This window comes from Drosophila tropicalis, unplaced genomic scaffold (assembly GCF_018151085.1).
Source record: "Drosophila tropicalis isolate 14030-0801.00 unplaced genomic scaffold, ASM1815108v1 contig_302, whole genome shotgun sequence".
NCBI classification, from domain to species: Eukaryota; Metazoa; Arthropoda; class Insecta; order Diptera; family Drosophilidae; genus Drosophila; species Drosophila tropicalis.
Genome location: NW_027172757.1, coordinates 710,260 through 733,443, shown reverse-complemented (window position 1 = coordinate 733,443; position 23,184 = coordinate 710,260). Strand labels below are relative to the sequence as shown.

The following is a 23,184-nucleotide window of genomic DNA, read 5'->3' as shown; positions in this document are numbered from 1 at the left end:
ACATACCAAACGTTTAAAAAACGCTAACATCCGTTTTAAGCGAGAATAGTTTTGGGTAAATTAGTTAAACTAAACATTAAATTATTTATTCATAATATAAAACTAAATCAATACACTCTCTATGGGAGCTTTGCATTCCATATTCTTAAATAGGTAGCATGTAAAAAAAGGAAAGTGCCAGAAAAGTGTTAATAAATCTTAGCCAAAATTACAGAAAACGTTAACTGCAATATACTAACTAAATTAACATAATAAAAACTCTCTTTGCCTTAGGGAATAGTTTCGTAAACTTTGCCTAGAAAGTCATGACAGGCTTATGAGCATAATTCCATAACTTCCCACAGTTCTAAAAAAAAGGGAAAAAGATAAAAATAAAGTAAGGCAAATTTATCACTGGACACTGAGCGATCCGGTGTGAGGTGGTGGCTGTGGCTGCTGACTTTGACTACTTGACATATTCATTAAATTTAGCCACATTGTTGCTGTAGACCAGACAAAGAGATGCTCATCATTTTGACACCTTAATGCGGTAATTAGGGTTTGCCACACAGTCCAACACAGACGAAGGTTCCATCTTCATCTTTTGGCCTTAGCCTCATCCTTCGTTCGTTTCAACATGAGCAAATATTAACACAGCGCAAAGATGAAGATGGGAAACGCCTTGGCCTGACTGCCTCCTCTTAACGGTTTACGTCGAATTGGCTTAAATTATTAAAAGATTATGGCCAAAAGATCATCACCCTGAAAATAAGACAGAGAGAGAAAGAGGGAGAGAGAGAGAAAAGAAACCAACGACCGCAACATATATATATACATGTATCTGTAGATGATGATCATGATGATGATAATGACGATGGAGGCCAAAAAGATCCTTTGCGGGTGTGAAGATTATGACACAGCAGAAATCGAAATGCACGCGGAACGAAAAGTCTGGCCCGAAAAGGAGTCAAAGGAGCAGACAGCAATTAATTTCAAATTTTTGTTCCCTTTCCTTTTTTAAAAGATCTCACAATGCCAGCAACTCAGTCTCAGTCTCAGCCTCAGACACAGCTGTGTGTGTTGCTCTCTCAGAAATTGCAGACAAATTAAGATAAATGAATTGTTTAATTGTTCACCAAGAACATGAAGAAGAAAAGGGTAAGGTTAAATACAAATTTTCCCTCAGCAATATTTATTTAACACTTACGATAATGAAACAGAATCGTTATAGATTCGAACTACTTTTTACTTTGATCTTTAGCTAACTTCCGTTTTTGTGTACTTGATTTCCGATGACTAACAATAAGTTCAATCACATACAGAGATTAAATCGTTTGTCATCAACCTTTGGCACAGTAAATTTAGTTTGTATCATTATCTCAATGATCACTTTAAGCTAACGTTGTCTTTCTCTCTCTGTCTCTCTGTTGCCATAAAATCGTAGTCATGATGATGTTGATGCGATTATACTACTTTAATTACCTGCATTTAGTCAGACATCAAATTGATTTCAAGTTAATTTATTCAACGTCATTTCGATTGTCTCGATTGTATCGATGTCGATCGAAAGGTTTTTATTTTCCATTCATTCATTTTGGCTTTTATATGATGTTTTGTGCTGCTGTTTAAGCAAATTTCTGTGTAGATTTTTATCACTCCAAACAAATCAAATTGTGTTAATTTATGAGAAAATTTATAATCCAGGTGAACTTGTTTCTCAATCGATATTTTGTCTTCATTAAATCGTGTTTAAATGTTTTTATGCTGATTTTTTGTTATTGTATTAGACAAATGTTGGACAACAAATTATTCAAATTTCTGTGTTCCGTTTTTCGATGAGTTCTAGCTGAAATTTAAAAAAGAAATTAAAACTAAATTTTTGTTGCTTTTGATTTATGCTCTTGGTCTCTAAATGTATGTTTTATTATCAACTATTTACAAATTGTATTTACAACTAATTAGTTAAGGGCCTAAAGCCTACATACTTCTGGATTATCTCTCTCTCTACTCCTCTTAAACGGTTAGTTTAATACTTAATTGGACTGCAGCGAAAAGGTTTGTGTTTGTGTGTGGGTTTTTCTTTTTCTATCACGCGAAATGGAAAGCTTTTTCAAAAACTTCTCTATCAATTATAGTTGGCTTAGAGTCTACAGACAAGTGTTAACTTCGCGATGCTCCAGGCATTTCTCGCATGTCACCTCACAGCACCATTTGAAGACACAATTGCAATTGGTCCATTCGGCCACCACTCGATGCTTATAGCCACGGCCACAGCACAGCTGTTCGCAACTCGTGTCGGTGCACTCTCGGTCTTGGGTGCCCAGAGCACCTGTTTTGGCATTGGGCGAACAGAAGTCAGGTGAATCATCGGCATAGACCAATTGATATTTATTTGCCGGTTTTGTGTGCGGGATTTCTGGCATGAAACTGTTGCCATCATTGCGTAGCGTCACCTTACGGGCATTATCGTAACGCTCCAGCAGTCGGGCAGAGACCTCTCGGAATGGAGGTATTTTTAGCCAACATGTTTTCACTGTACACGATCCGGATAGACCATGGCATTTGCACTCCAACCGCATGGCATCGCGTATTGCCTAGTCAAAGAGAACTAAATATATTAAGAAGAAACTTTAAAAGGAATTTCGGATTAACTACTCACCAATCTTCCAGCATTGTTGTTGTGCAGCTTCACCAGTGTCCCTAGATCACTTCTTCGTTGTCGCTGCTTGGCGTCCAGAAAGGCTCTCGAATGACGTAGACCGAAGTTAACGTTATCACTGCATCCTCCCCATTCCCATTCCCCTTGGGGAAATTTGATGTTATCCCAGAATTTGCGACGTTTACCACCACGTCTGCCATTTCTTCCGGGTTTCATAGTGGGATTTGATTCGAATGTCACATTGCCAACCAAAGGTTGCTGCTGCTGCTGTTGTTGCAGCTGATGTAGGTGTTGCTGTTGCTGCAAGGGTAAATGTTGGTGCTGTTGACGTAGCAAAGCAGCCTGTTGCTGCCGTTCCAGAGCTGCCTCAGCAGTCGCCGCATTCACCATCTGAGGTTGACCTCCATTTCGTCGCATATGAGATTTGTCACACGAACATTCCACCAATTGGCCCGTCGTACAGGCCTTTGTAACTGCATAAGTAACTCCAGCTGCCGTGATGGCATTGACAAACCCCGTTTCTCGCGAATCTTGAAAGAATATTAAAGAAATTGTTGTTGTTATGAAATTATCAAATGATATAGTTTTAAATTCATATGTTGGAATAGAGGGTTGGAATATGTAGAAAGATTTAGTCAACACATAGCATTCCATAATCAAGTTTTATCCACAGAATTTTAGAGCTATATCACAGCTAAGGAAAACTGTATGATAAACATTTTGATGACATCTTCAAACCCTGGTTAAAAGCCAAAATTTTGAGAGACTAATGTTATTACATAGATATAACTTTGAAAATTCATAATCCTATTCTCATTAATAGATTGAGAATATTGGATATCAACCCATCAATGTGTTTGTCAACCAAAAAACTAACGAAAAGATAGTTCAAATATTTGTTTCGACCTTATTGAAGTTAATCAAAACTGGGTTTTAGTCGGCTTGAGGTCAATAAATCTTACTATTTCAAGAACCACAAAGTTCTATCACCAGCAGACTTAGCTAAAAAATATAAAGTTGTACTGGCCATTCATATCTTGTAAAATAAAAGATCAATTCTTTCCACGTCGAATTGAAAAGTTAGGTGCATGTATTTTCCAAGAATTTAAATGAAAATTTGAAATATTTTCTATGAACCCCGTAAAGTAAAATAGTTTTTTCAACAGACAGAAGGAACTTTGCCGACTCTATCGTACTCTATCCCTCGATATCTATGTTTTGTGGTCGTAACTAAGATAAACTTCATACTATAAATTTTCAATTTGGCCCCAGGATCCAATTTGGAGCCACTTGAAAAAGTAAATTTCGTATGTATTTTTTTGGTCTTCCTGCTGGGCGTCATTTTAGGCATCTAATTCATTTAAAATTATAACTAAACATAAACTATGAATGATAGTGAATTAAATTTCCCGTTGAATGAGATATTGTTCATTAAAATCGTATATATAATGGTCAATCTAGCCATATCGTCTGTCGACTAATTATTGGCTCGTTATTGGGGTTATTGTAGAATCAATGAAAACATTCACATGCAATGTCAGAGAAGTTTCCCTCTGTGTTGATTAGAGTGAAAAGGACGAGTCTATATAGCCCTGTCTAGAAAGAAAACTACTTAATAATACTCGTTATGTGCCTTGTATTACCTAATTGAGCTTAAGTTTGGTAAATGGCGGGACGATATACTATAACATACAGCTGCCATAGAAACCTTCGATCGGAGTGCCTACTTCATACAAAATATCTCAATAGAAATATAGCAAAGTCTTATTAGGCTCGGTGAGATACTTCGAAGACACGTATAATTTACAAAAATATGTGGAAGATGAAACTTCTTTCTGGGTTTTTTAGTTTTGATAGAGAATTTTCATAAGTGTCAGGTCTTCTAAAACAAACCATAAAGCAAATAAATAAAGCAACTCTCCAGAGACCGAAACAATTTCTATGATTTAGGCAAACTTTTTAATCCAACTTAGAGAATTCATAAAAAGTCCTGATAATTTGTTTTTCTTAACCATAAGGACTTTGTCTATATAGAAATTGAGTTAATCCCGCTTTAAAATTCCTAGAATCGAATGCTGAGGTTGCTAATACCCATTTTTTTTGCTCTGGCAAAACATTATGAACACTATTATGACATTTCGAATCAGTTTTATTAGCAACCCAACAAATATATTAACTATTTCAAGTTGATTGAATCATTTAAAGTAATTCTAGATTATCGATTATTACCGCTAATAGAGTTTGCATAAAAAGCAGCTCATCAACAGCACCTATTAACAATCGATTAACCCATTCACCCATTCAAGCCAAGTTCAGGCGATTAGCGCCTGATTGATTTCAATTTGTCAGCAAAGGCGACAAAATGATTTATTATCATGTTCGATTGGCAATCAACAATCTGGTCGAGCTGCTGTTGCTGTTGCTCTATGCAAATCAAACAGAGTCACGTTTTTACATTCGCTGCGAGAGTGTGTGTATATGTGCGTGTGTGTTTTATAATGAAAACGAAATCGGAATTGCACTTGTAATCGCTGAGTAAGTTCTTCAATTTACATATTGGTGGAGATGGACTGACAGAACCCCAAAACCCAGAAATCCAAGTGGAGTGGTTCTGGTTTGACATTTTGACAGGGTGCGGTTTTTAATTCCTCCTTTGGAACGAAATCTTTAGAGTGAAGCTCTTCTTTTCTGTTTTTATTTTTTATGGAATTTATTGCACCATAATTTGGTATGTGTTTTGTTTGCGCATTGTTGTCATTAAGTGCAGGCAAAAGGAAACTCTTCTTCTGGATACCCCTCTCCTGGCATTTTGGGCAATAATTTATTAAAATTGACAGCTTTGTAGGCTCATTTCAGGCGCTATTCATCAGGCTCTACACTGGCTTTGGCACTGGCCAGGCGCAACATTTTTATTATGCAACTTGATGGATGATGCGGTCGCCTGCCAACTGACAAGCTGAAACTGCAAAGAGCCGTCGACGACGACGACGACGACAACGACAACCAAGACTACGTTCCATTGCGTTCCATTTCGTCCCCCACTTGTCCACGATGAGTTGTAATTAGGCAGACAGATGCCTCTTCACCTGGTCATGGTCGTGACTCCTCTGACTCAATCTGACTCTTCACCATACGAAGAGTGTTGACAGTGTCGTTTATTTAGCTTTTTGAACTTAGTATCTAGTGAATGTGAAGTTAGTTTGCCAGAGTGTCCAGTGTGTGTCTTTTATGATCGTTCATATAAACATACATACTTGACTACTTACCGCGCATTAAAATTTTCCTCATGCTTTTACGCAAAACAGTGCAGTTCCAACGGCGATTACGAAATTGAAATTCACATTCGCGGAAGCCCAGATTAATGCCATTGATGATCTCTTTGAGCAAAGCCGAATCGTGTCGACAGATTTCGGCCAATTTGCCACGTAGACGACGAGTCTTTTTGCACATTAGATTTGGATCGAGCAGGATGTTTGTACCCTCGGCCCTACAAAAGGAGAGAGAAACAGATTTAGAAATTGCAAAATAAAGTGCAAATTTTTAAAATTATTCAATAATCCACATTACGGTTAGGTTCTTAAGGATAATGTTCGATTAGATTAGTATTTTTATAGCACTATTGATCTCTATATTAAATCTATAAGCATCTGTCATCTAATTGATGAAATTGTAATCGATAGACATCTTGACTTTACATCGATAATGACCTTTGCATACAATCGTCAAGGATTTCAATAAACAGTTTCTTGTTGATAAGAATCTCAAAGAGGATCGATAAGCTTAACGATTTCAAGTCACAAAAGCTTGAAGGATACGATTTACATTTATACTCCACAGAAATCTAAATTTCAAACTATATTGATCTCAATATGAATCGATGACAAATGGGATACCAGTTTTTGTTTAAATCAGATAAAGAAAGAAGGTTTCCTTTACCAATAAATATGATGGTCAATAGTCTAGACGAATTAAGCAATTATAATACGTATAGCTAATTTTGTATTCGATTATCAAAGATTATTTAATACATAACTCGCTCGAAAATAGAAATGCAAAAATTAAGTCATTTATGCAAAGATTAAGATTATAATCTATGATGGCGCCAGCAGAGGCCGAGCCAGACCCAGCCACAACATTAGCCCCAACTCGACTGTATAGAATATCATTTCTCGCACACACAAGTTCATTAAAAATAGTTTTTTATTTATTTATTTATTTATTTAGATTTTTCGGCTGGCTAAGTGTAAGTGTGGAAGCCTGGAAGCCACGAGAAGTGTTCGTATGTAGAGTCCGTTGTTTGATGGGGATTCTGCCAAAGCCTCGTTTATTTGCTTAGACAATTTGTAAGACAAACACAGGAGGCATTTGGAATTGCAAAAGTATGAACTACATTTCTTTTTTGCCAACATTTTCTTCTTTTTGTTTTGATTCATTTTTGCCGTCATATGCGGCGTATACGCAACGTATACGTACATATATCTGAGCGAGTGAGTGAGTGAGTGAGTGAATGAGTTGTGTTTATTATTGAAAAATTATTATATATTTGATACCTCGTCTAAGTAGAGGATTCAATTGGCAAAAATCGAAATGGTTTCTTCTCGAAAATGGTTTATGATGTATGTATATGCTACATCCTTTAAAGTTTTAGTTAGAAGCATCTATAAAAAGTCCTTTTAAATATCAAGAATTTTATGATGTTATGAATTGTTATCATAATGGTCTGAGATTACTTAGTCTAGAAACACGTATACAAATTATAAACATTAAGAGTTAATTCCGAAAAGTAGGTCCTAAGTTCGATTGAACCTCTCTGGATCGATAAGTTCGTACTTAAACTTAGGACCTTATATGACTGTTCCTTTTGAGATAGACGATTAACCAAAAGACAATTGATAATAGATTGCCAGTTAATACTGTTTATTAACCTACTTAACAATATTGAGCATATTTCTTTGGATTCTCCACTTGATGATAGGTATTCCGTAGTCGATATATTGACCTAGCCATTATTGTTTGTGTTTTTGTTTTGTTTTTTTGCTTAAACAACACTCCCACTTTTGTTTTGTGCAATTTTCTCGATCAACTGCAGCGTTAAAATTTTGTTTTGTTTTTGTTTTTTCGTAATTTAGGTGGAAAATTAATAATTACCGCAATACACACACACACACACACTCATTACACTCATGCCCAGAGGAGAGGGAAAATGTGGGTGCAGCAGCTACTGAGTGTACGATATACATACATACATATATTGAAAATCGTTTTGCTACTATGCGCCTTTTCGGCCTAAGATTTATGTTTTTCCATTTCAGATTTATGACTTTTTAATAGCTCAATTGTTTTTCTCTCTCACTCTCTTAAGATCTTTATCGCTCTCACTCGGTCACTCTCTTGGTTTTTCACATTCGCGTGAAATTTACTTTTTTTACACTCATTCGTGAACTTTGCGCCGACTTAAGTTTAGTAAGTTTATGTTTAGGAAATTTTAATAGGGCCTGCTGGTGATGCCTCTGGACTGGACGGACTGACTGACTGACTGACTGACTGACTGAACTGAACTGAACTGAACGGGTGGCTAGACAAAGTGATTGATGTGCGGTCGATGGAAACAGTTTGTCCAGCCTTAGCAACCCCCACCTCCCACACACACGCAGTCCCTATTTAGTTTAGTTCAAGGCATTTTCATGTGTTGATTTTCTTTTGTTATTTTTAGCTGAAGCAACTGACTCACATGCAAAATCCAACAGAAAATACCGCAAAAAAACGAACAAGTCAGTGAAAAATAAAAGTAAACAAGCAAAAAAAAAAAATGTTGTTATTCATCGTCTGATGACAAAGAGGTCGCAATAAGGTTTGCTGATAAGAAGACCTATTTGGACAATGGCCAAACCCTTAAAACCTCTGGCAGGCAGTTGAACATGTCATTGTTTGCCAGTAAATTTCACTGGCAAAATGAGGTTTTCCCTTTTTTAAAAAGGGGACAACTAATTTTGACTGACGCAATTTAAAAGTAAATTCATAAAAGTAGTTGGGAGTAGCTTTTGATTTCTTTCTATTCGCTTCTAAAAATGGTATATTTTAATTTTGCTTAGGAGTCTGTTAAGCAAGAGAAAAGAGACAAGCCTTCACAGATTCTTGGTCAGAAGGCGAGGCGAGTTCACACTCCGTTCGTCTGGTTCAGTGCAAGACCTAGACCATTGTAGCTAGGCTAGGATTTTATATACTGTAGGCATTATGTATTTCTCGGTTTGAACCTTAGAACCCTATCATATTGTGCCCAAAGAAAGGATTAGTTAAAAGTCTTAGATGATATTTTTAAAATCTTTAAAAAACTTAAAAATGATATACCAAATGATTATACTTTACATGGGAACGATCGGATTTGACATTTTCGGATTGGACCTTTTATCAAGAGTAGCGCCAAAGGGTGGACTTTGATATTGTAGGCTTTGCCAGTCTTATGTATGTCCAACTCCACTCTATAGTCTGCTGATCATATAACTTGGTGGTTCTTTAGTTAGCTGTTCAGACAATCTGCCCATCTTTTTGTGTTGCCTTTGAAATAACCTTCTTATTGTAGATTGGCTTAAATGCAAGGACCGAGTATTATACATTTATATCTAACAGTTTTTTTGGACTCATAAAGAAGTGTGTCAAGTTTCATCAAGAAATAGTATATCATATATTCCTACGATAAAATTTTACAACACGAAAACTGTATTACTCTTACTTAAATCTGTGGGCCATTTTTAAGTGGAAATTGGGTTTTAGAAAGGGTATACAAACTTCGTCAGGGACAAACATTTCTCTGAATCGCCATGAGTATAATGAATGAGTCTCTTCCCCATCTATTTAAATATCTTTCTATTTGCCTATCTAGCTTTCCATATATTTCTCTGCATTCTCTTTCGTTTTCTATCACAAAATTACATTAAATATCCTGCGACGTCTCTGAAAAACTTTAGAGTGTCTCTATTTCTACATAGTAGAAATATTTCACTGTCGTCTAATGAAATTTGCCGACTCTAAGATCTGGGTTACCTAAATTTCAAAAAGTCGAAAGTGCTTTCTGTTGCCTGTTAACTTATTTATTGACTTTATCGAAAGTGGATAAGAGTCAAGAGAAAAAAAAAACTTTTATAGCCTCAGTAAGTACTGAATTAGCTTGTTTACAATTTGATGTCAAAAATGTTTTTGTTTATTTAAACTAAGCAACAGCTCTATGGCATTTCTGTTAAATAAAACTATGTCTTGAAATATCAATTTTCTTAAGAAATATCTAATTTGCTGCTATTTCTTTTCCTTTTGAATTTTGGTGTCCTCATTTCTTGGACTCTGTGGCACTTCAGTTGATGAATATGTGCCCCCAATTTTGTATTATTTCTTTCTGTTATTTCGTTACTACTTGACCAGGCTACCACCTGGGTTGATTTTTGTCTGCACACTCGATCTCCTGGCCAAGAGATTATGACAACTTAATAGCCATAAAATCAAAATAAAATAACAAATAGAGCGAACGCACGCAATGCATGCACATAGAGAAGAAGATGACGATCATGGTGATGGTGAGATGATGATGATGATGATGATGAAGACGAAGACGAAGATGAAGATGAAGATGATCTGCTCAAGTACTAACAAAAATATTAACTCCAAAGGAAACAAACTGTATCGAAACAATTGAAGTTCACACAGCGAAAAATGATCAACTTCATCTTCATATCGGAATCTGGATCTGTTGCTGTTGCTGTGGCTGCTGATGACGTCGTCGTCTTGGTGGCTGATGATGACTGGAGAGATCTAAAGAACTCAAACACCTTTCAAGCGTAGATACACATATACAAAACAGAGCGAGACAAGGGAGATACATATCCACAGATGAAGAGAAAGACAGACATACAGAGAGCGAGAGAGAGAACGAGAGAGGGAGAGCCAAAGAGGAGCCACCACACAAGTTGCCCCAGGTTTTTGGTTAAGCGGAAAATAGCCAAGAGTCAGAGAGACGAAGTTGTGCCAACGTTCGACACTTTTTGGTTTCGTTGCGTTTTCGTTGTTGTGTTGTTGTTGTTTTTGTTTTTTTTCTGAAGTTGAAGGCAGCTGGCGGCAAACTTGAAAAGATTTAAACAACTTCAGTGTGGAGAGTCCCAAGCACACTGGGCACTGGCACTGGCACTGGCACTGGCACTGGCACTGGCACTCTGTGGCACTGGCACCCAGTCTAAAGTCAGACCAAGTCACAGCCAAAACGTATCTTTATTTTGCTTTCACACACAACTCTCGGTGTGTGTGTGTGCCATGATGTGTGTGTGTGTGTGTGGTGTTTGGGTGTCGTCGTTGTTATAGGCCTCAATGGATTTTCTGTGATTACTTTTTTTTGGTTTTTTTGTTTTTTTGGTTTCTGCTTTGATCATTCGGTGTTTGGCATTCGGTGGGAGCCATGAAAACCGAAAATGAAACTGAAACTACTGACAAGTGGTTGAAATTTCCCATAAGCCACCCGGTTAGATATACCAAAACTTGTGCCCGTTTGACTTTGGTCAAACCTAAAAGTGCAACCAAGCATCTGAGATGAAGTTTAACTTCAAGGTTGTTCTTGAAATTAAGTCAAATTATTATCTAAATTGTTTAATGATTAATAATTATAATTAAAAGACTCTGCTGTGTTTCTATTGGGGATAAGGAACGAAACTCAGTTCCAGGAAGGGTTTGAAAATAAATGTGTAAGTCAAGGATCTTAGATTCAAGCTCCTACGATCCCTAGTCTGATTTTTACATCTGTTAATCACTTAATTGTCCTCAGACCACCAAGTATTAACTCTTTTAAGTTATCCAGTCTTGCTAGTTTATCCATTGCCTGTTAAGTCTACTTTAAACCGACAATTTCACTGGACTTGAAGCTAAAGTTAAGTGAAAACTATCAACTCAAGTGGCTTTAAAATTTATACATCAGAAGTTTGCAGAGCATTTTTATATCGGTTTGGTTGATCTTACCACATTTGGCTTACTTATAAACCACTTGCTTCTTCCTTTCTTTCTCTCTTCAGCTCTTTCTCTGTCATTTCTCTCATTTCACTTTGTGTGATTCTATGTAAATATATGGGCAATGTCACTGTCATTTGATTGACTCATTTTCGTGAGTTGCTGTTTCCTGTTAGCCAGGTTCTCACTGGGTTGGCTGTCTCCTTGCTGCATGTATCACCGTTTCCTTGTCCGCTGTTCATTTCATGGTTTTTAGTGTAAACAAATCAACGGCTTAAACCACTTGTCAACATATGCGAGTGGCAAAAGTATTTAAACAAAGCCAGGTCCGATGCCGACTCGACTTTGATTCTTTACCCTTCATTTCGTTTCTCTTCTCTCCAACTCTCTGGCTGTGACTGTGACTGCGACACCGACTCTGACTCTGAATTCGACTCTTTGAATGCTAAGACTTGGCCAGTGGCAAGTCAAGTGCTGTTGTGGCTGGTCAGTTTTTCAATTTAACTCGCACAAATATTTGTCCAACAGAAATGCCTCAGCGCAAGTGTTGATCTTTTGGGCATACAGCCTATCGAACGAGAGAGAGAGAGAGAGAGAGAGAGAACAGGACCGAACTCATTTAGTTAATGTCATGCCGCCATATCTGGTATGGGGCTTCGATAAAGAAACATTGACCTTGAGAAAGAAGAAAACATATTCCATTGTAGGATCATATTTTTTCACTTTACTTCTGATTTACAACAGTTACCAACAGGGTCCTTAAAGGACCACATTCTTTGCCCCTTCTTTAGATTCAGTTTCCCAAATCGAATGATTCCAGCCCTGGCAAATGGCATGAGAAAGATGGGGGCAAATGGAGGTGGAGTTGGTTTCCGAGCTGGTGGCGTTTGATGTGGGCGGCTGCATTGACAATTGATTAGCTTCTGCTACCGGCAGGCAAAGCAACCAGAAATACATATATAATAAAGGTGTTGACATGAGTTAGAGCCATTTGCCAGATTTGGGTGCGGTTTTTTTTGCTCTCAAATTCGTGTGTGGGCGTTGATTTTGTGGCACCTTTATTTTGCCTTTTTTCATTGTGTCTTTTGTCACCTGGCAATTAGTAAACCAAGAGCTATGAAAAAATACTTTACCTCAGCTCTTTGAGCCTGCAAAAAGAATGTTCCCAGGCTAATAATTCTGCAATATTTACTATGAATTTCTTTTTTATTTTTCGCTATTCTCCTTTATCCCATGTCATTCGTTTAACAAGACAATGACTTTAAATCCTAGAACAAAGGCCACATCAATCTCGACGACAACGTTTAACTTAATTATGGCTCAAATAGGCGTAAACCTACCATCAGCAACCCCCTACACGCCCCTCATTTCTCCCTCATGCCATGTTGACGTGGTCATGGTGCTGGTGAAGGCATCTCTGGAGGCATCTCATTCCGAGACAGAGAAAAAATAATAATAATATAAATAGTATTTCATAATTGATAGCTAGATATTTCAGCAAAGAAAAAGGAATTCACATTTTAAAGATAATTTCAAAACATAAAGGACATCTGGAAAAGGAAATTTTAGCTCTTCTACCCTTTTTAACAATTTTGTCATTAACTTTTCTATTAGACCAAAACATTTGCTGGAAAAAATCTTAAAAATTGAATCTTCAATCTTTCTTTTAGGTGTTGGTCACTTTAGAGTCTAGCCCTCTTGTTTTGGAATATAGAAAGAAAAAAGATAGGCCCAGGTTGTTATATTTCAATAAAGAGCTGAAGTCAAAATTTCTCTAGTTTTTATATTTCATTTTCCGCGGGCCTTTGAATTTTATGTCCTCCAACTTGACCCAACTTTTGTTTATGCCTTTCATTGTTGTCCACTTTTTGTCGTCATGCGTTTTAATTATACTTTATGCGAAGGTAATTATGATTGCAAAGATAATGATGCTCTGATGGTGTGGGGAAAATTTGAAGTCGTCAAAAAGTGACAGACAGCAGCAATAAATTAAGAAAATTTACAAATTGCAATGAGATTTTTTTTCAAAAAAAAAAAAAAAAAACGAGCGGAAAACAAGAAACTTGAACATGAAACACTATTTCAATGGGATGAACTTTCCCTAAATTTGTGTACCCTTGCAAATGGGCAGCAGCCTTCTTCCTGCTTGGTTGTCTAGGAGATTTCATCATAATCAACTCATTTGCATTAAATTTTGGCAGTTGGCCGAGTTTGTTGTCTGCTTGTTAACCGTGTGGCTAGGCCCCATACGATGATGAGGATGACGATGAAGACGACGCCGACGACGATGGTGATGATGATGATGATGATGTTAGATTGGATTGGGGATGCGGGAGGGAGAGGATGTTTTTCACCTCCCACCTACACATCTCATCATAATCGCAAAGTGTGCCAAAAATCTATCTCTCTATGAGATGAGTCGCTGTTGGGGCTGCTCCACTGACATAGTGTGGGCTATTCCCTAGTTCTCGATGTTGGTATTGTTGTAACCACCTAGAGAGACCAAACAGCTTGAGACTAAGTGGTCAATCTTTGCCTCTATAGCCTGCTCCCTCTGTCTGCCACTTAACCCATTAAAACCCCACCCCATGCTGGGCTCACCCAAAAAAAAGAAATCAAAAATGAAAAGCGCACACAAAATGAATGAAAATGGAAATGATTTTCAATGAATGAATGAATCGAAAATTGCAACAGGAAAAGCATTAAAAGAAAAATCACATTGTAAATGTCAAATGTGATTTTTTTTCCCCACCCCCAAACAAACGGAAATGAGATCATGAGATGAAAGATCATCATAAATTATGACTATTTCTATGCAGTTTTTTCTTCTCGACTTTTTCAAATCATTTTTCAAATGCTATTTTTAATTAAATTCCAGACTCTGTAATTGGTTTTGCTTTGACCAATGGAATTTCCATTCATCCTATATACATATAGATCTCTCAATCTCTCAATCAATGAGTGTTGCATTTAATTGAGCATTTTAATGATGACTAGACCGAGAAATAGGGAGAGAGAGAGTGAGTGAGAGAAAATGCAGCCATTGTGCAAATTACATTTGCAATCGGTGCTAAAATGTGCAACTATAATATATGTATCGATCTGGCTATTGAGTGATATATATACTTCTGGGCAGAAAATTATTCTAGCAACTAAATACTTGCAATTGCTTTCATCCATTTATTTCAAACAAAAAGTCTAATGGGAACAGTTTGTTTGTCCATTGGGAATCCCCTTAAATATCAAAAGTCTAATGGGAACAGTTTCGTTGTCTAGTGGTAATGCCAATTTTTACAGAAGTTAGTTAAAATAACAAGGCATTTTACCATTCGAATCTGACAGCAATTTTCATTTAGTATTTATAGGGAAAGAATTTAACATTTAAGGGAAATAAGTGTCTTTTCGAACGGGTTCGCCTATATTAGCGTGTTAGTGTTGTGAAATGCCACAAAAATTTGAATTTCTTTCAAGGTTCAAAGGTTTCAAAAGGTAAATGATGATTGATGAGGTAAGTTTCCTCTATCCAAACAAAAAATAATGAACATTGGATCAGCCATTTGCAAGATGTGTCTAGCTTATATGTCTTGCCGCCAGGCTTAGTGTTGTAAAATGCCACAAAAATGTGAAATTTGAATTATCTTTCAAGGTTCAAAGGTTTCAAAAGGTAAACGTTGATTAATCAGGTAATATTTGCTCTATCCAAACAAAAAATAATGAACATTGGATCAGCAATTTGCAAGATGTGTCTAAATATATCCATGAATCTGATCTCAAGAAGCGTATTTAGAGATGTCTTCACAATTTTGACAATAAATATTATTTTGAAAAATAGAATGTTCTTTCTTCGATAATTTTTAGCTAAAATAATCAACTTATAAATAATAATTGACTTTTATTGCCTTTTATTGTTTAATGAATTCGACATTTATAAGACAAAATCAAGTTTTTCTTTTCTAGTGGCATTTCGAATTAAGATGTCCTTTTAAATAGTCTATAATTTATTTATGACCATTATTTATCAGGTAAATTATGTAATGAAAAGTTCATAAATGTCACAAGAAGAAGAAGAATAGTTTAAACACCTTTCGATTCTAGATTGAATGCTTTTAGATAAAACCTTATCGATCTTTCAGAGTGTATGTCTCTCATCGAGATACGCCATTTGCTGTCATCACTAATCTGTATGTCTGCCCTTGAGACTCTTGGGCCAGATGAAGCGTGAAAATGGCACAAAATGTTGCAAAGTCGCATCAATTTTTGTTTGTGTGTGTGTGTGTGTGTGTGTGTGTGTGTGTGAGGTTCTTTTTTGACATCATCAAAAGCAATTTGAACTTGAGCTCTTAAATGATTTAATTAATTTATTGTGAAAAGTTTCAATTGAATTTAGATGCACTTCCAACGCCGTCCCCTCCATGCTGTTGCTGCCCCTTGGCTACATGTTGCAGGTGGCCTCTTTCTTGTTGCTGCTGCCTCGCCCAGTTGCACACAACTCAAATTAAATTAATGAAAAGCAAAAGCCAAAAGGAAAATTACCGTCATGCAGTCTACGCCACGCGACGCCCACAATCACACCCACCCCCAACCCTTGCCCACAATCACACCCACACCTTCACACTGACCCTCTCCGCCCCCTCCATCTTAAATTTGACAAATGTTTTGAAAAATTTGCATTTTCTTTGCCGTTGACAGCGATCATTTTTTTGTTGTGTTGCTTTTTCTTGTACCTTCATTGATGCCACTTTGCTGGCAAATAATTTGGCAAACTGCATAACTTATGTATGGCCAATGTATGCCCCACCCCACCCCTGCACCCGTCCGTTAGCTCCTGCTCCTCTTACCCCGCCCCTATGATTTCTATTTGATGTTTGTCCTCCTCGGTTGTGTTGCTGTTTATTTATTTTTATTCGTCGCTTTTGCCTGTAATTTCGCGCATAAATTCAAAGTGTCATCCTGCATCTTCTTCAGTTTTTGCAGTTTTCAGTTTTCAGCTTGCAGTTTTCAGTCTTCGCTTTTTATTTATTTTGGCTACCGTTTTGGCCATTTATTTTTGGGGTCGGCCAGCATCAGCAACAACAACAACAACAACAACAGCAATTGCGACAAATGTTCCACCCAAAAAAAATACAAAAAAAATGAAAATGTGAAAAAAAGAAAAAGCGTTTGTGCCATGTAATTAAATCTAAATTAAACGTCACATTTTGAAGGTCTCTGTCCTCTATGTCGTTCGCCGCTCGATTGGCTCTGTTTGATTTGCATTTAGACAAAATTTTCGCAACCGATTTTTGACTCATCTCTAGTCTTGTATAATCTATGTATGTATCTCTTTCTCTCTTTTCCCTTTTTGGTGTGTATATTTTTTTGTAAAAAGAAAAAACCGGAAACCGTTTCGCCAATCTCTCGTAAATTGATGCCATTTGACATAAACACAGATGACGATGCCAACCAATTCTACCTGGTCTGCCATGTTCTACATATATGCCAGCTTCTTGGCATTCGAAATTGAAATGTCTGTTGTAAAATCTAGTAAAGTCTTCTATGGATACATTTTTCAAGGTTAATATTCTAGTTTTTTCTTTTGGTATGAAACGATTTGATTAGGTCAACAAATTAAATTGATAAAGGCTTCAAATTCCAAAGGGACTTAAGTAGTTTTTATATACCTACATATGGGCTTCCTTTTTTTTGTATAAATAAACGTCCTCAAAATGAACTACTGTGCCTTACACTCAATGACACTCAGCTAGAACCACTTTACATACAATTTAAGATCTTTTCTCGATTAGAGTTGAGTCAGTTTGGTTATAATTTTCAATCACTGATCCAAACGTCTTTCGGGAGTGAGGGAACTTTACTCCAAGTTCTTCATGAAACAAGCTGGAACAAGTACTGGCCCTCAATCTTTAGTATGCAGATCCTTGACCTGCCTTTTCCACCGAAGACAGACGAACTAATAATTAATCCCCGAAGTCTGAAGACCTCCATCTTCATGTCATATATAATATAAGCTTGTTGTCCTATCTAATGTATATAAATAATAGATTGCAAATAACGAATATAAATATATAAAAGTAAACTCAAATACCTCTTAAACTTTAAATTTCAACAGCGACTTTTCTTAACAATATTCATTTTGTCGATCCTCCACTTTTGTACTATGAGAGTTTTTTAATAATTGTTGCATTAATAGATAAATTGTTTAAGTTCTTCTTAATGTTTATTTTAATATAAAATTATTGTTGAAAATGTATTGTTATTTCAGGATGTTAGATATATCTTTTTAGCTAGATTGATCTGTTATCTTTTAGAGTCTGTTGATGTGGTTTAATTATATACATATATAATTGACAATATCTACTTGTCGATAGTTTATTAATTGATTAAATATAGACTGGGGACAAGTTTTTAATTAGAAATTGGCAAAAATGGCTTATTTAGATGGTCCTAATTATATAATATAAGGACCTAAAATAGTCATATTTAGTTTAAGCCTTCATTGCTTAATCAGTTTTAAATGTTTTCCATGCATTCTTTAATAGAAAATAAAGTACTTTATATGGCAATCTAAATAAGTAATTACTTATCTTTAAAAACAAATTAAGTCAAATTATTAATTTTTAAGAAATTTTCATATAAATTTATTAAGAAACACAAATTTTAGAAGTTTCTACTTTGGTTGACCAGATATATTTACATATATGGCTTGATTCTTAACAATCAGCTGTCGATTGTTGTTGTGTAGTTATTGTTCTCACTCACCAGCCGAATCCAGTCATTGGCATTGCAAATATTAAAATTGCAATTACCATGAATAACCGCATATCGCTCCAAGCCGCGCCAAATGCAGCGGCAATAAACAAATTTTTGTGACCCGGCACAAGTTTGCTTTCTTTCACTTTGGAATTGTTAAGTGGTTGGTTGGTTGGTTGGTTTGTTGGTTGTTTTGTTGTTGGTTGTTAAACCGTCTTTTAGCAGGAGAGAGAGAGATAGAGAGGTGAGATCGGAGATGCAAATTAATCAAGCGTGATGAGTTGGTTTCTGTGTTTTCTGTTTTTCTGTTTTGTTGTCCCTGATTTATTTTGAGTTGCGTTTTGTTTAGCTGGGAAAGTTAATACAGTTAATTGGTGGCAACTGAATGACTTGGTACTGAATGACGAGGTCAAATGTTGACCATGTGAACCACATTGCGATCACTTTTGCACATACGCACACGGAGAAAGCTGACGACGTACTGAGCCCAAAAGTAGTGTCCCAGAAGGAGCCAACCAGTCGGTCCAAAAGGAGTCACTCACACGGACACACACACACACACACACGGAGGGACCAAAAGGAAGAAAAAAAATACACACAGAGGGAACCCGAAAAAGTTGAACAGCGAATCAAAAAGGCCCGCAAGAAAAAGACGAAGCGTAAAAAATGAAATTAAACGCGCGCCTTTAATCAATAACAACAACAACAACAAAAGCACCGGGAAGAAACAAAAAGAAGAGGAAGAAGCAGAAGAACTTGTTGCTCCCAGTCGTTCAAAGTTGCGTTAAAGTTGTGTCTTCTTTTTTCTTTATTTTGTTGTTGTTTTTTTTTTTTATGCACTTTGCTTGATTTTTGTAGCCCTTTTTTCGTTCATTTTTTGCATCTTGTGTTAATTTAAAGGCCCCAACATCCTTCTGAGGATGGTGGTAAAAGTATCGCGGTAATGTTTTTCCCAGGTTTTCAATTTTTTGTTTTGTGGATTTTGGAGATCTTGTGGGAACACACACACGCGCGCGCACACTCACACACACACACACACCGACTTTTGTTTGCTGTTGCTGTTGTACAGAAGCATCAACAGGCACACTCTTGACTCGACTTGACCGTTGCCCGCAACAGTTTGCAATGCTCTGATCGATCGTTCGTATGGGGGAATACGTTGATTTTTTTCTGCTTCCTCCCAAACTCGCGAAAATAAAATTCGTTTGTATCTACGAGTTAGTTCTACGTTCTCGTGCTCCGCACTCTGATCAGCGTCTGCGTTTGGTTTTGCGTCCGTTGCCGGACCCGGCTGAAAGATCGCTCACTCTATGTATGAATGGACGTCGTCGTTGGCGTCGTCTCTTCTGCTGCTGCTGCTGCTGTTGCTTCTGCCGCTCTGTTTAGAAGCGTGAAAATTTATTTCACTCATGCGCGCGCTGCTTCGTCGTCGTCGACGCGTCGTTGACTGCGCTGCTCTTTCTTTTTTTTTTTTGTTCTGTTTGTGTTTTTGTTGATTTTTGAGATATTTTCTAATGTATCTGGTTAGATATGTGTTTCAATGTGCATGGCTATAGCAAAACAGTGGCAACCAAATGTACGTGCACAATACATTTTTTGAGGAAATGATGGTTGATTTGGGACTGTCTAAGGTGAATAGTTTTGTCAGTCACTGTTAACTCCCCCTCACACACACACACACAGGTTTATGTTTGTTACTATGTTGTACCCTTACCAACTGACATCACTCGCCTCTTGATTTCCGTTTCAATGGCAGCCGCTCTCCTGTATAAGGCCGTCTTCATCCTCCCCACCTCGCCCCTTGCCATTCTATATTAACCACCCGCACTCCCTTTTGCTTGCCGCAAATTGTTTACACGCGACAAACTTGTCATCTTTTTTTTTTTTTGTATTTTTGTTTCTTCGTTTTTTTTGTGTGATAAAACGCCTCAAAAAGCAGAATACAAAAAAAATAAAGGTTAGCGACTTGACTTTCTGCTCTTAATGTTGGGCTAGGCCGCAGGTAAGAAGAAATAACCACACATAACCATCACATACATATATACAAACATACATATATCGTTTGTATCGTATATATGTAGATATATCTGATTATGACAAAGTCGCATGCCCATAAAAAACTGTGCCACTTGGTACTTGGACTGACTGTCTCTGAACGCCTCTGCTCTCGGACTCTGTCATCGTCTGTCGTGTCTTTGCCTCAGTTCCATCAACATCTCCAGACACGTACGCGTGTATCTGGTATCTGTACACCTAATCATTTTCAAATACCATAAAACAGAATCACAGAGACTTGGCTCTACTCTCATCATCGTCAACCATCCAGTAGCCAGTAGCTATATCAAAAGTTTAGTCAGTCAACAGTTAGCGGAAAAAAATCTCGTGCTCATTGTTTTGCGTGCTGACCTAATCCCTTAGATAAATTAAAAACACAAAAATTTATTGCACAAAAGTAAGCATTTAATCAAATGAGAACTTTTCTTCAATTTTTAAGAAGAGAAATTCAAAAAGATACTCAAAGACTTACCCCCAAAAATATGCAATAGAAAAAGGTATAGTAAATACTACGATTTTGAAGAGGTTTCGTATTTGTTAGAAGTTCCATTAATCAAATAATAGAAATTGTTTTATAAAAATCAAAATCAAATTGAATTATATTATAAAAAAACAAAGCTAACAGAAATAAATTTAGACTTTTATAAGAGTGGTATAAAAAATATTAGACTTTTTTTAACTCAAAAGTATGCAATAGAATGTTTTGAATGATTCCAAACTGTTGAAACGTTTTTTGCCATAGGAATATTGAAATGTATCTTAAATTTGGGTTAGATTGACTTAAAATCTTAACATTTAACTAACCCAAAACTATGCAATACATTTTTGGAACTTTTGATAAGATATCCTTTAAAGATAAGCAATGCAAATGTGTTTAAATAGAATATTACCAATTTATATAGCGATAACTATTGTTATTGGAATTCGATAACAGGAATACGTTGTTGGAAGTGGTGCTTGGATCCAAAAAGGCAAACCGGAAGACCGAGGACCGAACTTTGTTCGCCTAATTGTTCAATTTTAAGGTTTCTTAAAAATAAATTAGTAGAACTTTTCTTAAGTCTTTAAAATGGTCTTTATACGTCCATAATATGGTATTATATTTCGATCCAAAACCAAAAAAGTAGTAGAAATTGCATCATTGTTGCAATGTTGGTTGTTTGCCAGTGTAAGGATATTGACAAATGTCCTGATAATTTTCACCATTTCTTAGTTTCAATTTGGAAATTTTGTCACACTGTGTAATCAATTATAGCAATTATAGGAGATCCCATTTTGGATTTTACAGAAAACTTTTGCCTCTTAGACTCTTTGAATGAGAAAGAACGACAGTTCCAAGAAAGTGAGAGTAGTGAAAGCATATGAACTATGTGGGCTAATCACTCTCATCGAGATAGATGGAGGAATCAACGCTTGTTGTTGTTTGTTTATACATTTCAAATTAGTTTCTGAGGGCTACCAGAACGAGAAAAGAGAACGATCTCGGTTGTGGCTTCTGGATGAGTGGTGAGTGGCGTTTTAAAGTTCACAACTTGTCAAAATGTTTGCTCAGAAGTCGTCTCTCATGCAACTGACTGACTGACTGACTTATCTCATTCGTGGTCGTTTTTTTTTTTTCTTCTTTTTTTGGGGGGTCCATGTTAACATACTGACGTGGATTTTGCTCGTTTTTTCTCCCGTTTTGTGGGGTTTGACGGCGAGGCTGATTCAACAAATAAACAAAAGCGTTTAAAAAGCGAAAACTTTCCCAGTCCCAGAAAATGAAGGTGGATGAGGAGGCAAAAATATGTCTATTAAAATGAAAATAGACACTGACGAAGAAGCAGCACCACACAAATATCGTATCGTATATAGTAGGTACATATGTAGAGAGCAATTTCTGTTCATGGTTAATGACTGACACAAAACTCAAACCGAACTGAACTCAAATCAACTCAACTTTTGCTCTTGCTCTTGCAAAATCCTCTAAACAATCGTCATGTATTGCACTTGGCTTCAATCAAATTCAAAATCAACTGTCAAACTTACTTTTAACTCGCCATAAAAGAGGGGGGATGGGCCTGGGGGTCGGTAACGGGGAATTTGTTCGCACTATCCATTGATCATAAAATTTTTATAGACCTACGCAGCAGCGGCAGCAGCAGCAACAGCAATTCATTTAAGTATCCACCATTCCTCGTAATTCTTCATAAACCTAAAGTCAGCTAAAATAAGATCAACATAGATGTGAGCAAAATCGGCATAGAGAGAGATATATGTATATCGTAGATGGTTTATGGCATATGTTAGAGGGCGCTATCCAATTCACTCGATTCGGGGAAGCAATTTTCGTATTGTGCCACACAAAACAACAACAAAAAAAAAAAACCTAAATAATGAAAGATCAATAAACAAAAAAAGTCATGTTATGAGCTATTAACGTAATTGGAAATTGGCATTGCAAGAAATTGAGTGGCAAACAGTTTTATGCCCTACATTTTCTGGGGGCACTTCACTACTTGTAAATTCCTATTTAGCCATAATTTTTGTTTACTACTTGTACTTGAACATTTATTAATATTTTATGTGAGCAAACACCCTGTATATCGTTTAATTATCGTACAAGTGTTATTCGCTTAGCTGCCCACAATTAAGTGCACAGAATTTTCCGGGCATCTGTCCAAAAAACAAAAACAAAAATGCCTTCCTAATTGAATTATTCAAATATTTTTCACGGGACTACAACGCTTTGTCTGAATATTCTGGTTTTAAAATCTTTTGCTTAA

General features: G+C 36.5%; 1 protein-coding gene across 1 annotated transcript; it reads right to left on the bottom strand.

The window, feature by feature from the left end:
- Positions 1–1,861: 1,861 nt before the first annotated feature.
- On the bottom strand, positions 1,862–19,582 carry Wnt6 (Wnt oncogene analog 6). The gene is made up of 4 exons (XM_068284171.1): positions 18,374–19,582; positions 5,905–6,125; positions 2,639–3,168; positions 1,862–2,573 (listed from the first exon to the last, which is right to left on the bottom strand). Exons 1-4 carry the CDS (start codon positions 18,433–18,435, stop codon positions 2,127–2,129), a joined length of 1,260 nt encoding a protein of 419 aa, XP_068140272.1. The 5' UTR covers positions 18,436–19,582; the 3' UTR covers positions 1,862–2,126.
- Positions 19,583–23,184: the final 3,602 nt, after the last annotated feature.